General features: G+C 35.5%; 2 protein-coding genes and 3 non-coding genes across 5 annotated transcripts; 1 reads left to right on the forward strand and 4 right to left on the reverse strand.

Annotated features, from left to right (window-relative positions):
- Positions 1-1,006: 1,006 nt before the first annotated feature.
- Positions 1,007-6,037, reverse strand: hbegfb (heparin-binding EGF-like growth factor b). Its single transcript, XM_015607083.3, has 6 exons — positions 5,798-6,037; positions 4,795-4,980; positions 2,951-3,113; positions 2,556-2,711; positions 1,976-2,063; positions 1,007-1,809 (listed from the first exon to the last, which is right to left on the reverse strand). Exons 1-5 carry the CDS (start codon positions 5,838-5,840, stop codon positions 1,991-1,993), a joined length of 621 nt encoding a protein of 206 aa, XP_015462569.1. The 5' UTR covers positions 5,841-6,037; the 3' UTR covers positions 1,007-1,809; positions 1,976-1,990.
- A 1,831-nt stretch (positions 6,038-7,868) lies between these two features.
- Positions 7,869-15,121, reverse strand: hnrnph1l (heterogeneous nuclear ribonucleoprotein H1, like). Its single transcript, XM_007254097.4, has 11 exons — positions 14,913-15,121; positions 14,237-14,343; positions 13,948-14,103; positions 12,071-12,214; positions 11,583-11,721; positions 10,604-10,785; positions 10,158-10,270; positions 9,928-10,063; positions 9,755-9,838; positions 8,861-8,959; positions 7,869-8,535 (listed from the first exon to the last, which is right to left on the reverse strand). Exons 1-11 carry the CDS (start codon positions 15,104-15,106, stop codon positions 8,447-8,449), a joined length of 1,443 nt encoding a protein of 480 aa, XP_007254159.2. The 5' UTR covers positions 15,107-15,121; the 3' UTR covers positions 7,869-8,446.
- A 1,136-nt stretch (positions 15,122-16,257) lies between these two features.
- Positions 16,258-16,330, reverse strand: trnaa-agc (transfer RNA alanine (anticodon AGC)). Its single transcript has one exon. It is a non-coding gene; the product is annotated as a tRNA-Ala (tRNA).
- Positions 16,331-16,689: 359 nt separating this feature from the next.
- trnaa-agc (transfer RNA alanine (anticodon AGC)) lies at positions 16,690-16,762 on the forward strand. Its single transcript has one exon. It is a non-coding gene; the product is annotated as a tRNA-Ala (tRNA).
- Positions 16,763-16,892: 130 nt separating this feature from the next.
- On the reverse strand, positions 16,893-16,965 carry trnaa-agc (transfer RNA alanine (anticodon AGC)). The gene has a single exon. It is a non-coding gene; the product is annotated as a tRNA-Ala (tRNA).
- Positions 16,966-17,856: the final 891 nt, after the last annotated feature.

Genomic DNA, 17,856 nt, shown 5'->3' on the forward strand with positions numbered 1-17,856 from the left:
CCTTTTGGTGTATCTTAATGAGCGTATCTGGCAACCCGAGTCTTCTTCACTCAACATCACACACGCGGTTGGGAGTCAGACATTGCAGACAGAGACTAATGTTCTTTGATGAAATTGTGTAATAGACGTTGTTGTGGTTGTCTGTATGTGTCGTAATTGTACATATATACTGTACCAGAGGACACACCTTAAATTGAGTTTAAATTGTTCTGAATTGTAGATTAAAGTAATCCAAACTATGATTTGTTTATTAAACAAAACATGTTAAACAAACCAGAATATGTTTTGTATTTTAGTTTCTTTTAGAAGACACCTCTTGTTTAGATGAAAGCTTTGCACATATTGGCTGGATTTCCTCAGTCAGCTTTATAAAGTAGAGTCACCTTGAATGGATTTCAGTTAACAGCTGTGCTGAACTTGTCCAGAGTAAATTAATGTGTTTGAGAGCATCAGTTGTAAAGTTCTGAAATGCTTTACATTTTTAACATGTTTAATTTTACTACATGATTCCTTATGTGTTTCTTCATAATCTGGATTTCTTCAGTATTCATTTACAATAAAGGGAAAATAAATAAAAAACATTGAATGGTAAAGTGTGTCCACACTTCTGACTGGTACTGTGTGTAGTTTTTGCTGTCTGAGCCGCATTTGCCATTACAAGCAACTTAGCATTGTATTGGACAGATGTCCAATGCCAGTATCAGTATTCATGCATCTCTAATCTAGACGAGTTCAGGTCCTGATAACTGCTGTATGAGAACCAGAACCAACACATCTAACCGCTACTGACTAATTAATGCAGCATCTAGTGACAAGCTCTTAGTCAGTGACTGTGTATAAGCTACAAAAATGTTCACACATATTTGTGGTATGTTGTAGTCAGTATAAAACACATTTTCAACTTTAATATCTTTCATTTTACCTGATTTATTTATTTGTTTATTAATAATTTAGGAAACATAAAAAAAAATAATACTGCAGAACAAAACAACTTATGTACAAAGTCTAAAAAGAACACACATTTTATTTTTTCACAGTATTCACAAGATAAATTAGACAAATGTAAAAAAAATTACAAATAAATACAGTAAAACAAATACAGTAGTGTAAGTATTTGGACAGTGAAAGTTCTTTTGTTTACTTCTGTTGTGTGCTGGAATTACAAATACAATAAATATTTCTTAACATTTCAGAATGAGCAGTAGCAGTTATGCTTTGTGACTCTGAAAACTCTTAAATGTTGAATCACAAAGCCAAAAGAACAGAAAAAGAATTAGATCACTGTCCATTTACAAACTACTACATAGACCGGCAGTGCACTTAGTACTTACACACAATGATTATTTAACTAAATAAATAGATAAATAAAAAACGTTTTAAGTTATAAAAATAAATAGAAGGGAAACAATACATACAACACAAACACAAAGCTACATTCATTGACTTTCTTCATTTGTATTACACACAGGTTGATTTATCAGGAGTGAGGCATCTCACCATACCTCTCTGGGGAGGAGTGTGCTCCAAGAATTGAGAATTTGGGAGCAACTAGGGCTGTGACTGTTACCGCATTACGGTCATACTACAGTCATTTGATGATTACTGCTGTATTTAGCGAATTACCATTATCACCGCAGTTATTATTTATTTATAAAATAATTACAGTTCCAGCTTTAATATCTGATGGACTGAGCCACATTAATTAACAGTGGAAGAAACAGAAACAAACCAACTGTTCTCCGCATGTCCAAAAGTGCTCTGTTACCACTGACCAGTTCTCTCCATCTGTCTTGCCATCAGTATGATCACCTGCAGGAAAAAAAACAATTGTAACTGATTGTTAATAATTAATACAGAACATAATAATAATAATAATAATGATACATTTGTAGTGGTTATTTTTTTGGCCTTTATTCAACACAGAATGCACACAAAAAAAGTTATATTTTTCATCATTATATATTACAATGCTCACCCTTCTTCATCAGCACTATTGTACACTCGCTGCCTCAAGTTTGATCTTCTCCTCACTTTCTGTCTCTATTTCACCTTTTTTATGACACCTGCGAAAAATACATGCAGTATTGTTAGTATGTTTTGCAAAACAAAAACAGTGTATGCAAATGCAAATGTGTCCAAGGTAGGGGTGGGCGATATGGCCCTAAAATAATATCACAATATTGCAGGGTATTTATAGTGAGGTATTTTTAAATTAGTTTTAATGAGAATAAATGTAGACGTTTCTTACATTCAGTTGAAAAAAATCTATAAATGTTTGTCCATTTCATAAACCATAACATACAAAAACCCTGAATTTGTATATAATTATAATTGTGTAACAACCAAAACTTAAACTAAAACTCAGCATATTTAGTACACACACACAAAGTGCAACATACACAAAATACAGTAAATACAATAAATAGCAAAACAAATACAAACTATACTGCTCGCAAGAATATCGCAATTATCACAATATTAAGATTTTCTTTATTGTGTCAAAAATGTTCGATATGGCACACCCCTAGCCCAAGGTATGTATAACATCTACTAACCTGAAAGCCAGCAAAATGCCAATGAATGTGAGGCACATCAAAGACAGGACCACTGCTATTGCAGCCAAAGCTGCAGTCTGATTGTAGCCTTTCACTTCTGCACCAACAGGCAGAGTGAATATGTGACACCTCTCGCCCGAGTAGTCTGTCTCACATCTGCAAGAAGAACACATTCAAAGTTTAAATACATACAAGCAAAAAACACAGGGACTAAATGCTCTGTGAGATCTACAGCATGCAAATGGGAATTACTGTGCAGTTACACAGAAAGCCATGCAAATTGCATTACAGTCCAAAGGTAAGACCTTATTGGTTTAACCATTACATGTGCAAGTTTTCTACCAAAGATTATTAAAAGGGCAGACATCAGGTGTATATAACTAGGAGGAACTTACATGCATGCTGTGTGATTTAGTGTCTCCAAGTACTGACAGACTCCATGAACGCAATAATCTCTGTACTTTTTCCTCAAACAGGGGTTCTTCTTCTTCTTGCCTCTTCTTCTGTTCGGTGGGATGGGAATCGCAGAGGAGTCCTTAGGCTTGGTGGAAAATGCAACTGTGGAGAAAAAGTAGGTCAAGGTAAGTCAAAGGCCCTTACATTACGAAATACTACATTTACTTAACTTAACTAACTACTAGCAAGTGTAATACATTACAGAATACACCTCTGTAAAAAATTAAGAGACCACTTCAGTTTCTGAATCAGTTTTTCTGATTTTGCTATTTATAGGTATATGTTTGAATAAAATGAACATTGTGGTTTTATTCTATAAACTACAACATTTCTCCCTTTCAGACCTTTCAGCTTATATTCACAAAGTTTTAAGAGTTCAGAAATCAACATTTGGTGGATTAACCCTGGTTTCTAATCACAGTTTTCATGCATCTTGGCATGTTCTCCTCCACCAGTCTTACACACTGCTTTTGGAGGTTTTCAATTTGGTAAATTCAAAGAAACTCATAATTTTTTTAGTGATCTTTCTTTTATTCTTAAGAGGTCTTTAAGTGTTTTTTTCCAGAGCTGTATTTACAAAGGACTGTTACCCGTTAGCTGAATATAACAGAACAGAATAATAAAACTTAAGATTTATCAGAATTGTATATCTGTTGTTGATAAGAAATAATATCATTATACTGTTCCTTTAATAGAATATACAAATAATAGAATACATTATAGTTATAATGCAGTGGTTGAAAAGTGCTAAACGCAAAAAATAATCATCATAATAAAGCTTTCTGATAACTGATTTATAAACCTCGGGGATGTGCGGTTAAAGAAAACATGCACAAGCATCATCATAGTGGTGGGCAATAACTGGACACATTTAGTCAGGTAATATGTTTACATAAACTCAGGTCTGGGAGGCCAGTGTCCAGCACAGATTTCCCTTTTGGTTTAGCGTAACAGCTAATCCGAAAAACGGACTGCTCTGTTGAATTTCATGCGTCTGATAGCAATCTACACTTCACACCTGACCCTGTCCTGTGGGACTGAATTTGGACACCTGTTTTAGATAAAGAGTCAACAAATGTTCAAAAAGGACAGATATTATGGTACTGCTGGGTGCATTATGGAGCTCCTCTGCAGTAAATAGTAAGAGCCTTTTGTTGTTTGAGAACTAGGCTACTCTACATTTTGGCTCTCAAACAGATAAGGTTACATGGACACATGCTACCAGAGTATGGCAGAGTAAGAGCTTGTGGTGTACATTAGAGATTAGAGACCCTGCCAAAGGGGTAGAAAGAGTAGATAGGCTTGTGTTTCTGTCAGAAACCTGTAAAGAACTCTTAAGTACTTATGTAGAGGTGATTTTTTATATTTTGCACTTTGCCTCAGCTACACAAAACAATACAATGTAATGAGGTTAACTTTTTGCATCTTGTTTAATCTAAAAGCTGCTTGTAAGTTTAAAGGGAGCTGCTATTTTTATAAAACAGATATATTGGACTTTCTTTTTCATTTTTGATACAAGTTTTATTGTGCTTTACAGTTTAAGTTCTAAAATTAGAAATAAATGTAAAGGAAACAATAGTTTGCATATTTGTATCTCGAAATCTGATATCTGTTTGTTAATATTTTGGCTAATATTATTTATCTACTTATATAAACTGAATTTGACAGTTTTTTCAGTTGTTATGCTGTTAAGAACTAAAATCACAGCAAACTGTGAGATTAATAAGTATTTTTTTAAACTAATAAAAAGCCCTAAAAATGAACTGAACTGTAGCTGCAGTACCTCTGGGATAGTCCACTTCATAATCCCCAGACTGGTCTTCTTCTTCGTAGCTGTAGATGTCCTCGCTTCTCTGGGAGGTGCTGTGCCCTGTACTGGGAGAGCGGGTGGGAAAGAGCTTTCCCACAATGAGACTACTCGTCTGCGTGCGCTCCTCTGTCGGCGCGCCTTGAGACACACCAAGGAGAACTGTAATAAAAGAGAATGAAAGAGTGAATATAAAAAGAAAATAAGCAAAAATAGAAAAAAGCATTATTATTAATATTAAAGGCAATGTATCACCTAAATGACTGTATCACTGCTTTCTATTACTATTTTTTTTATATTAATGACCATTTACACTGTTAAAAATGTTAAAAGTATACAATTAAACTATTAATTGTAAAAAATGATATTAAAGGCCAGTTATTGCTTATCAGGGTAAAAAATATGTTTTTAATTGTTTATTAGTATTATTTTTATTTTTTACTATTTTTATTACTGCCAATCCAGGCTTGGATAGTAAAAAAAAATCCTGGATTATGTTACAACTGCCTGGAAGATTGAGACTAAGCTGCAGCAGCTGAAACATCTGGACCTGGGGATTACCTGTGGACTATTCCAGATATAGGCTAAATGAGCTCAAAATAATTAATCTCACTGTTTGCTGTGATTAATCGTGATTAATCAAGATTAATCACATTTTCCACCTTCTTAACACTGAACCTTTTAAAATGGATATATCTGTACATAGCACTGACGTAGCAACACATAAAACATCAATAAATAATACTAATTTAAAAGATTAAGATTAAGATTAAAGAAGTTTAGATGAAAGAAATATAAGAAAGAATAAGATAAAAAGCGATGGGCACATATCGATGGGTAGCATAACTCGGTAAAACACCCTGTTGCCACACAGCCAGTGGACTTCAGCCCTGCTCTGATCTGCTGCTCCTGCTGCAGTATATAAAGAAACTATCCGCCAGAAATAAGAGAAAGCAGCCGTGTTAATAATAAAACCCACCCAAAGAACAGAGGGAAAGAAGCCCGAGTACAGAAGTATTCATATTCCGAGTGAGTGGAGGAGGTAGGTGCTGGTGTTTCCAGTCAGTCAAGAGGAGTGTGCTGCTCGGTCCTCAGCTGGAGGGAGAATGAGCTGCGGGAGGCGCGGCGCTGCTGAAGAGTGGCGCGCGGTGTGGCGCTCAGCCAACTTCAGACGCACAAAGGAAAGGAAAGTGCAGGTCAACGAGTGTCACAAAGTGTAAACTTCCCCGTGAATCACCCCGCCACACCTCTAAAGCTATTGCACACCAGATAAATAAATTATTAAATAAAGAAATCGCAGGCATACCTCTCACTTAGCACGTCTCAACTCCAAACGCTCTTATTATAGAGCCTAAAAGCTGATATAAACAGCTCAATCTGCATTTAGTAGGCTAATTTTTTATTATAAATGACTTTTCAAATAGAATCTGCGTTTTGCATATTTTATTTAAATGTATTTCACTTAAAAACAACAACAAAAAGTATGTGTAGAATGACAGAATTCTGAATTATGAAAACTGAATTATGACGATGCTTTTTTGTGTTCTAAACTTGTGAGGTGAGTTGATATATATCTATATCTATATACAGCTCTGGGAAAATTATGAGACCACTTTAGTTTCACTGATTTTGCTATTTATAGGCATATGTTTATAAAATGTAAAATTAACATTGTTGTTGCATTCTATATGGACTTTTCAAATTCATCCAAAAATATTGTCATTTAGAGCATTTATTTGCAGAAAATGAGAAACGGCTGAAATAACAAAAACGACGCAGAGCTTTCAGACCTCAAATAATGCAAAGAAACATATTCATATTCATTCAAAGTACATATTCATAAAGTTTTAAAATTTAAAAAATAATATTTGGTGCAATAACCCTGTTTGTTTTATCACAGACTCCACCAGTCTTACACACTGCTTTTGGATAACTGTATGCCACTCCTGGTGCAAAAAGTCAAGCAGTTCAGCTGGGTTTGATTATATTCCAGAGGTTTTCAATTTGCTAAAATCAAAGACACCTCATTTTTAAGTGTTCTCTTATTTTTTCCTGCGATGTATATACTTTTCAGATACATAAATACAGATACAGCAATTGAAATTCGTCTGTTGAATGTTTCAACTGTATTTTAAAAACATGCACAAAACACTTTGTTAAAAGTCGAATTTATGAATTACCCCATTAAATATGCAGATTTAACTCTTAGATCAACTCCATTTGATTAAACTCCATATCCTATCAGTTCCGGTTACCTTAATGTTTTAATTTAATAAGCTCTTCTGCTTCTTCTTTAAGCTGCCACAGGTTGCATTTGGGGTTATTTTTTTCTCCAGTGCTATTTAAAGACTTAATATTATGCATTATTGCTTTATTTATGACAATCACAAATACATTGTAAAAAATTTTTTTTAGGACTTTTATTTTGCTATCGGGCGCCACCTGCTGCATAGGCCACACTGCACACCGTGACAAAAACTCAACATTCCATTCGATCACGAATACTGCTAATTTATTATAAAAAAAAGCCAAATACCACAACTAATACCCAATTATAGCCAAAACCATTACCGTAACGTTAATTAACATAAAAAATTAAAACACCAAAAATGGTAAAAGTTTAAAAATTAACTAATAAAACGTTTTTTGTCAAATCGATATTATTTATTTTGCATGTAGGCCTCATCACACAACTTGTGGACATGACTTTTTATAATACTTTTTGCTGATCATATTGTCCATTGTGTTAATTTGATTACATCCTGTAATCCAATAAGTGTACATTAATAGGAACACATTGACTTACAAAAAGGTTTTGTTTTATGTTGTATATTTATTTTTTGTTTCAAATTCTAATGCTCAAATATTCTGATCAGATTTGAATTACTTTTTTAAAGGTTGTAACAAATGTTACAATTCATGCTCTAAAAATGACTAATTTATTGTATTTATTTCTGGGATAGAATAAATAAAAAAAAAATGCAACTATTCTAATTTAGCATCATTCATGTAAAGGGTCACAGTGGTTCACAAAAGAAGCCATCACAATGTAACCACAAATAAATTTTATTTACCATGTGTAATTAATGATAGATCATGTGAAGGAAGCAAAAGGCCCAAAATTGAAAGTTTAAAATCTCTCCACATTTTGTATCAAATTGCCAAAAAAGCTGTTTTCCATTTTATTTAAAAAAAGAAAGAAAGGAACTACACATTGTACAAAATTCATCATCAAAGCAAATGTTAAAGAACTCGAAAGTATTCTACAGTCTCTGTATCAGACATTCAAGATATTTACAAGCATACACTTAGCTCGTGGGGCTGGAGGACAAAGGGAAGTGACTAAGGCATGAACTTTAAAAATGTTTAATGAGGGTAATCCATGGTACCCTACTGTTTTCAGAATCACAATAAAAAAACAAAAACTAAAAAAAAAAAAAAAAGAAAAAAAAAAAAAGAAAGAAATGAACTGGATGCAGTGTGCACACTTAATGAGGGACAGGAAAGGGTCTGGTCCTTTTCTTACTCCTCACATGGAACAAACTCATCGCTGCCACCCCCCACAAACTGTGGCCCTTTTGGCATTCTGAACAAAATGGCTCTCTCTTTAGTTACGTCACAGCTGCCTTCACATGCCCCAACCAGCTCCCATATTCATACTCCCATTCATGCCCATGGAGCCACGACTGCTTCCGTAGTAACTGCTGTTTTGATTACCTGGGACAAAAAGGTGCACAAGTGTAAGTGCTATGCAGTTACAATAATGATGTAAAAAGAAAGCCTATAGTAGAATACAAAACAGTACTAATTATATTAAAGATAAACAATCTGTAGGTGTGATCATGACTGGAAAAGTTAGTTTGTGAGCTGAACTGGTTATAGTATTTACACTATACACAACTTATGAAAACAAAAACAAAAAAAATGATAAGTTATTTTTTCATCAACATTTCAAAACATACAGATAAATTGTAGTCATTCTATTTATTCACATTTTTGATGCATTAACAAGATGCTGTGTGTTTGATGCAAACGTGCTTACTGTAATCACTGTATCCCCCCATGCTGGACTGGTTATTATACCCTCCAGTGTAGCCACCTCCCATCTGCTGACCGCCATGTCCATAGGAGGACTGATTACCTGCAAACAATGAAAAAAACAGATTTCAAATTTTAATTACTTTAATAGTCATGGTTTTAGAGAATGACTGATGACCATTACTATCAGGACATGATATAATGGCTGGAAGTTACTTTTAATTCATTATTTATGCAGAAACTTAAGGCTCATACCCATTAAACATCAAATCTAATTAACAGGGTTCATACACTTCAACCATTTTCAAATATTTTCATGTCTTTTCCAAGCATACAATCTTTAAAACATCAGTACAGACTAAAAATAAATAGTAAAAAATAAAACTAAAAACGCCATGTCAAAACTGGTTCTAGTAGGCCTATATCTAACCTAAAATAAATTGAAAACACTTTGAAAGGTCACGTTTTACTAGCTGAATAACTTATGAAATAATTTCTGCATATTTTGCATGTCTCTGCCTTATGTGTGTCTGAATAAAGCCAGACAGCATTAAATTAGCATTTGTCTCTTATTGTGTGAATTTACATAATTAAAGCTGAAACTCTAGTCTGAATAGGACCCACACAGACAGTTAGCTAATGCTAGAGATGTGATGGATGTGCCCAAACATTAAATAATTTTTTTAAACCAAAAACAAAAAATGTTCAAATTTCCATGACTTCCTAACCAGCTTCTGGGTATTTTTGTTTTTTCAAAATGTATCCCTATTTTTAAACTCCATGACTTTCAGTTTTTTCATGACCGTATAAACCCTGAATATAGGTTTGTCACAGGACGTAAGTGCAGGTCCACAATATTTACAACACACACTGCCACAAGACTCCACATTAAACTCACCCATTCCTCCGACCATGTGGTCTGCATAGCCTCCATTGCTGCCACCTGCTGTTGAGTTTAGGAACAGCTCAACATAACGATGCTCTGTAAGCGTAAAAAGGAGAAAATTAAGCCACAAATCACCATATTTTCAAACACACTAACAAAATCAGTGTATATTAAACTGCACTCACGCATGTTGGCCTTGTCCTTGGACATGGCGGCCACAGCATCCTCATGTGTAGCAAACTCCACGTCTGCCTCTCCGGTTACCCGTCCATCCGGGCCCACCTCAATGTGCACACGCACTGGGTTAAGAGGTGAGAAAAACTACAAAAGACAACAATAAATGTTCAGAACCATAGACACAATTTTGTTTTATAACAGTATGATAACAAGAAACAAGTGAGGACTGGACTCTTACGTTGTAGATGTCATTTTCTGTAGCACGGTAGGGAAGCCCTCTCATGTGCACACAGTGTCCAGTTGTACTCTGAAAGTTGGAACCACTATCACGATAGGGTCCATCTGACATTCCTGGATTTATTAAAGAAATTTGTATTAGGAACAGCAATTTATGAGGAATAATACTGCACAAAATAGTTTCTTATTAGGGATGTCTGTAACAAGCATTTTTTTTACTCTTGACCCACTGTACCAGATGTGATTGTGTGGGTTTCAATTATTCAAAATATATTTTGATTAATTTAATGTTTATTTGTTAAAAAAAAAAAGAAAAAAAAGAAAGATCAATATATTGTAAATATATTACCCTAGTTTAAAATATCTGGAAACTGGAAAGTAGATTTAACAACATACACATGAAATTCCACATATTTTTAAATCTTACACAGCTTTGAAATATCTTACCTCCTCCATATCCTCCACGTCGTGACCTGTCAAAGGATCCTCCACGGCTCATGCCATTATATCCACGGCCACCTCCGCTGGGCCGGTCATATGGTCCGGGTCTCTGCATGCCCATGCCTTTGCGGGCAGGCTCGTAGTGCGTCCGCACTTCAGCACGGCTGCTCTTGAAGATCTCAATGTACCTACACATACACAGGCCAATATTAGAGCAAAGGCTTGGCATAAACCAGCTTTTGGTACAGCTAAATTAAAACTAACTGTACACATGCAGCACTGCAGAGTCTTCTATGCATATATATGCGTACATGGCTTGGTGGTTGATGATTTACTCTTAGAAGTCTTAGAGTACCACCATTTATATCTGCAGCTCCTAAGAATTGATGCCAAATAGCACAAACCAAACAAAAACAAATTATTCTTCATTTATTATTATTGAAGTTCATTGATTTGTGACTTGAGAATCAATGAGTGTGTCTGAAAAAGCTAGTAAAGCACTGAGATCATCACAGCGGTGACAAAGAATGTCAATGGCAATGCATTAATTATGGCATTATCAAAACTAAAATCCTCCCATTTATAATGAAGTAGCATTAAAGTCTCAAGGCTGAACCTTTTTTAAATTCATTATTACAATTTCTTACATGCACAGAGTTCACATCCATAGCCTTCAGGACAGTTATACTTTAGTGTCAAGTTGAACGCATGTGAATAGATGAATAGGTGTATAGGTGAATAGATATACTACCCATGAATGCTGGAAAACTCCTCTGCAGAAGATGTTTGCATTTTAATCAGGTATAGCATTAATACATTACAGGCCAGTTTTCTAGTCACAAATCAAGACTAACTCAGGATTTATGGATTTCCCATATAATGCATTTTAGTCTTGAGTTAGGCTTAATCTGTGTCCAGCAAAGAGACCTTTTTAATAAAAATAAGGACCACAAGAAAAGCAGCTGAACCCGCCCACCAACCGCACCTGTGCCCTATTCTTTCCTTGTGTTTCTTTAGAGCCTTTTCAGCTATATCCTGTGAAGCAAACTGCACGAAGGCCTCCCCCGTACTCCTCCACATGTAGTCCACCGGCAATGTTATCCCATTTGGCACGATTTCCAACCCTTCAACCCAAGGACAGATAACCCCAGTAGGGGACATATTAAAATCACATGCCCAGTCACACACACATACACCATTCTCTCTTTTTGTTTAATTAAATTAAATAACAGATCACACACTAGTTTAGAGATTACAGGGTAATATCTAACCCAAGAGGTTCTGGTGTCCAGAAAATTGAAAATCAAGATGTAACGTCATCAAGCTCTTTAAAATTGAAGTTACACTGAAGATGGAAAAAGGGCCCAAATGCACACTGCCCCAGTTACTCGAGTAAGAGCAACATTCACTAGTATGTTACTTTTTAAGAATCTGATATAATGCAAAGTGGTGACTAGAAATGTGCCTTCATACCTGAAAAGAACTGTACAATTTCCTCCTTGCTACATCCAAAAGGCAGACCCCGCAGTCGCACTAGTCCGTCACCCTCTGTCTCTGGGCTGTCTGGTCCTGTGTGCTTGAGAACCCAGTCCATCTCCACATTGTTGGATTTGAATACTGGAAGAAAAACAGCATGCATTTGAATAATAGTGTGGCAAAAAAATATATCTTGATCCAATTCTGTTTTATCTATCTGTCTGAACACATTGAGATTGTGTGTGTAAAACCATCAGTTACACAGAGATCTAACTGCAGATAAACTACAACACAAACTGTGGCTTGGTTCAGAAAAGGCTGGTGCAAACAAAACATGAAGGCTGGATGATATGGCAAAATGTATATCACAATATATTGGTCTATATAAGAAGATTCTGATATCAGTGGGAACTGTATAAATCCACTGCACTTGGTGTATGTAAACATGCACTAGGGCATTGTGGCAATAAACACAGATTCCTAAAATCTAGTATTTAAATACATGCATAATACAGTGATTTTATTAATTTTTTACATTTAATTAAACATGATATTTTACTTCTCATGGTATTTATTGTTCTTTAAGCACTGATTGCGTACAATACAGTTATTAAAGAAAACTTATCGTGATCATGAGCTTTATGGACTACCATGCCTTTATTGACCTTATAAAACTGGGAATAAATCAGACCATAGGAGCCCAGAACAACTTCTGAATACTGATTCAAATTCAAAGTGCTTACAATCGCCTACAAGGTGACGACAGTACAGGCTCCTTCCTACCTGCACTCGCTCCTGAAGGCTTACGCTACCTCCCGGCCGCTGCGCTCCTCCAATGAACGTCGCCTCGCTTTGCCAAACACTCACACAAAGCAATCCAGACTGTTCTCATACAGAGTTCCCCAATGGTGGAACAAACCACCTTCCACTACCAGATCAGGAGAATCTCTCGCTATCTTTAAGAAACTCCTGAAGACAGAGCTCTTCAAAGAGCACTTACTCTCCTAACACCTCTAACAAACTAACTAATTCTAACCTCATCTCCTTCTTCCTCTTCTCTACTCCTCTATCCCATTATTTCCCTCTGACCTCCTTAAGGCCCTATCTATAGATGCTTTATTTTTAACTTCTATTATTTTTGTACTTAACCTCTTCTATTATTTGCACTTCAATATTGTAAGTCGCTTTGGACAAAAGCGTCTGCCAAATGTAATGTAATGTAATGATACCAAATTCTAAATTAAATTTAAAGAAAATCGGCAAGCAGCTCATTCATGTTTTCTCTTCTTTTTGTGGGCACATGACTAAATGTTTTCAGGTTCAAATCCTGATGTAACAAATTATGCAACAATTTCATAATTACATTTTTTTTTGTTTAGAAATGAGATCAGAGCTAATTATACAGATACTAAAACGTTTACATAAGTTTGAATGGCAAAACTGTTGGAACAGAAGCAGAAAACACTCAAAATGAGCTTGTTTTATCTCCAGCATTAACCCAGAATTTGACTATAGCATTTAAATGGTTAAATGATTGGAACATCCGTATAGAAGCTAAAAATACAAGGAAAGGAGCTGGTTCTGTCTCAAGCACTAACCAAGCACACCTACATTCTGTAAATAGGGTCAGGTAACCAAAGACACTCTCTGTCCTGTGATGCTCTCATTATATTCAGTACGTGTCACTTAGGAACTTTGTGTGCTCAAATTATGAACTCGCACAGTGCTGTAGATTTCTTTTTCTAGATCAATTAAAGGGTCTGATACACATATTACACATATGAGTTCTTTGGGGTAAGCCTGAACACATAAAACGTTGAATATTTAAAATATAATAAATCATTTTCTTTTAGAGAACTACAACAATTCCATACCTTCCACATATCTATGGCCCATGGTTTCTCTGTCTTTTTTTAGTGCAATTTTGAGGTCATCCTCGGTCTCCAGTTCAACAAAAGCCTCGCCGCTGGGTCTGCCTTCCCGGGTGTAGGTGAAGTGTATGCTGGTGCCATTGTTGGCAACTTTGCAGTCTGAAAAGGTATATAAATATAAAAACGTAAATTGGAAAACTGTCAAACATCGTATGAACCATTTTAAAGCAAAAACTAAAGCGGAAACAGAGCTGTGTAAAACAAAGGACTGTCTTTCTTTATTATTTCTTACCTGAAAAGAATCTGCTCACTTCGTCCACAGAGCAGGACCACGGCAAACCCCGGACTTTCACAACGAATCCCTCATCTTCGGCAGCCATGGTTAGTGAGTGGAAAACACTGTTTAAAACACAGGCGTTGATCAGAACAGTGATTTAATCAGTGATTAGATCTGCAACAGTTAAAGTACACGCTGTTAAGGTGGGCTAACTGTTGTTAGCTTGGCACAAACGGCCGGTGGAAGCTAACTAGTTAAGAGTTAGCTGGGTTAGCAGTGTGAATAAAGTAGCTAGCTGAGTTAGCTAACTAACAGCTAATAGCCCACATTAACAGTAAGTCTGTTTCTTTCAATGTTTATTTAATGCTATACTTGACAATAAAGCGACAAAATCCTGATATAAAACAGGAAGATAAGCCACGCTGGTCAGCTGCGGATACTGTAGCCCCAGAACAAAGACCAATGGCGCTAGCTAATGTAGTTAGCCGTTAGCAGCTAAGCCTTAGCTGTAACGTTACACTATTATCACCCAGGCCTCATAAGCAGTATTTAAACTCTCCGGCTGCTTTATCAACAGCTCCAAACTGATTAAAGCACAGGAGCGCAAATATAAATTCTCCACACACTAATTAAACTGCACAACATGTTAAGTATAAGCTTAAAATCATATAAATTAAAGTCTAAACAATACCGTCTCGCTCGTAGTAATTCAACGGCGTGCTCGATCTCCTCCTTCTCCGGGTTTCTTCCTCCTCTTCTTCCTTCCTTCACTGAGGAACAGGCCGGCAGGGCTCTGTGTGCTGCCGCCTGCTGAACCTCCCAGCCAATGGGCTTGTTCTGTTTACTACAGGCCAATGGGCTTCCAGTACACTTGTAGTAGTGCATTGTATCATATGCATTTATAAAATAATATACAAATATACAGCTCTGTAAAAAAAATAGATTACTAAAAAATTATGAGTTTCTTTTATTTTGCCAAATTGAAAAGCTCTGGAATATAATTAAGGGAAAGATGGATGATCACAAGCCGTTAAACCAAGCTAAAACTGCTTAAAATTGTGCACCAAAAGTGGCATAAAGCTATCCAAAAGCAGTGTCTAATACTGATGGAGGAGAACATGCCAAGATGCACAAAAATTCTGATTTATTCCACCACATGTATTATATGCACTTGTTTTCTTTGCATTATTTAAGTGTCTGAAAGTTCTGCATCTTTTTTTTACTAATTCAGCATGTTTTAACATTTGTAGATTCTTAATTCTTCATCAAAGCTATTCTACTCGCTCTTTCTTTTAAACCTTTAAACACTTTCTTTTAATCCTAAATAATATTGACCAGTGGATAAGAAGTAATCTGCCTTTTAAAGTTCTCAGCAGTAGCGACCCTAAAAAACGCTAATACCAGATCACATGTTGCTGTAAAAAAGAGCAAAATGGGTAAAATGATTTTATACCTTAAAAATATAACATGCTACAGTTTCTAAATTATCTGTGTGCGTAAACATGTTAACATTGACAGAACTAAAATAAATATTATGTGAAAGAGATACAATAATATCTTTAAGTTAGTGTGGCCTACCTGCATTTAAATGCAAGTCAATTTAATTCAGCATTTTTCATTTTATAATAATAGTCTAATGGGTGAAAAGCGTGTGGTGAAGGAGCTAGAAGGGAAAATACACATGTTCCTGGCTTCTCTGGAGGCACACACATACAGGACACACTCCGAGCGGGGTAGAAGATGTGTTTAATGATGCAAAAGCACCCACGCATCTCAACATTACTGTCTGGACAACTTGGGATAGACACATCAGACCCGAGGCCATGCTAACTCACCGTACCGCACAGAGCGCCACAACGCATGCGCAGTAGTACAATACATGTAAAACCACCGTTACAATAGTATGTATTATTATTATTTTTTTTTTTTTAGCTTTAAAAATCAATTTAATTATTTTTTACACGGTCAGCTTCCACTAAAACTGTGAGGTTTTCTAACACACAGCAAGTTATAGAAACTAAAACAAAAAACGTATGTGGAGGATGCGGGCATCGATCCCGCTACCTCTCGCATGCTAAGCGAGCGCTCTACCATTTGAGCTAATCCCCCATGTTGCCACACAGGTGAGTTCTACAACTATATAAAGCTGCAGGATGACCACGTGTTCTACTGGACAACATAGACCATTAAATTAAGTGTGTCATCAAGTGTGGAGTTTCAAGCTGTTTCTCTGGGCGTATTACTGGGCGGTAATACATAGTTAGACAAAAATCTTAAATCAATACATGTTTTTAATAGTTGTAATAGCTCAGTTTCTATTTTAACGAAGACTGTAACTGTTTATTAGTTTAATACAATGTTCAATTTATTTTTTAAAATACACGGAAATGTTTTTTCCTTCAAAACTGTTTCAATAATAAATATATTTTTCTATTTATAAGCGCCTCCCCACAACCATTGAGCAAGCCGGGGGATTAGCTCAAATGGTAGAGCGCTCGCTTAGCATGCGAGAGGTAGCGGGATCGATGCCCGCATCCTCCAGATATGCATTTTAAATTTGTTTTAAATTCGAGGCATGTTTTTCCTTATTTCATATTTTTATTCTTTTACATTTTAAATTAATGTTAAAAACATGGAAGACGATCACGTTTTAAAATGTAAAACGTCTTATTGGAGGATGCGGGCATCGATCCCGCTACCTCTCGCATGCTAAGCGAGCGCTCTACCATTTGAGCTAATCCCCCGACATGCACTGCGGCCGCAGTATAGTATAGTTAAATTAATACTCAACGCTAGCTAATGTACAAAGAATAAGATATCAAGTAAATCAATAATTTAGCGTCAACTCTAACGTTGTTTCAATGCATTAGAGATGAAAAAATGATGAACGTTGATTCAACGTCCTTTTTCTATCCGAGATAGAATACAAACAATAAATATATAACTTAACGTAATTACATTAATGTAGTTAGTTAAGTTACATACATTTAAGCTAAAAACATAATTTTGACAACGTGAAATCAAATTTAATGCTTTAGAGGTGGAAAATGAACGTTGATTCAATGTCCCTTTGCTAACTGTCTGGGATAACGTACAAAAAATACATTTAACATCATAATGTTAAATTACTGTAAAGCTAATGTGCATGAATAAATCAATTCCGACAGTGTGTTTCAATGCATTAGAGATAAAAAAAGGATGAACGTTGATTCAATGTCATTTTTCTATATGGGGTAGAATACAAACAAGAAAGATATAATTAACTTACATATTTAATGTAAATACATTTAAATCAATGCATATACAAGTAATGTAAAATCATTGTGCACAAATAAATAAAATCTGACATCGTTTTACTGCAGGTAAAATGAACGTTGATTCAACGTACTTTTGTTAAATATCTGGGATAACGTTTAGTACAATAAATCCATTTAAAACCATAATGTTGAATCAACGTGAAGTAAAAAAAAGTGTGCACAAAAAAATAATTCTGACATTGTTTCCATGCATTGGAGATGAAAAATGATGAACGTTGATTCAACGTCCTTTTTTCCATCTGGGATACAATAACGTTACAAATAGATGGAATACAAAAATGCTGACTCAACGTGAAATGAAATTCAATGCTTTAGAAA

Source organism: Astyanax mexicanus, chromosome 17 (assembly GCF_023375975.1).
Source record: "Astyanax mexicanus isolate ESR-SI-001 chromosome 17, AstMex3_surface, whole genome shotgun sequence".
Classification (NCBI taxonomy): Eukaryota; Metazoa; Chordata; class Actinopteri; order Characiformes; family Acestrorhamphidae; genus Astyanax; species Astyanax mexicanus.

Excerpts from the sequence above, each read along its gene's own strand:
- hbegfb (XM_015607083.3), bottom strand. The coding sequence starts at position 5,840 with ATGAATACTTCTGTACTCGGGCTTCTTTCCCTCTGTTCTTTGG. Across the intron at positions 2,712-2,950 it reads CTAAATCACACAGCATGCAT|ATGTGAGACAGACTACTCGG; the intron begins GTAAGTTCCTCC and ends TTCTTCTTGCAG. Across the intron at positions 2,064-2,555 it reads GGCATTTTGCTGGCTTTCAG|GTGTCATAAAAAAGGTGAAA; the intron begins GTTAGTAGATGT and ends TATTTTTCGCAG.
- hnrnph1l (XM_007254097.4), bottom strand. The coding sequence starts at position 15,106 with ATGCACTACTACAAGTGTACTGGAAGCCCATTGGCCTGTAGTAAACAG. Across the intron at positions 14,344-14,912 it reads GAATTACTACGAGCGAGACG|TGTTTTCCACTCACTAACCA; the intron begins GTATTGTTTAGA and ends TGTTTTAAACAG. Across the intron at positions 12,215-13,947 it reads GGGCCATAGATATGTGGAAG|TATTCAAATCCAACAATGTG; the intron begins GTATGGAATTGT and ends TTTTTCTTCCAG.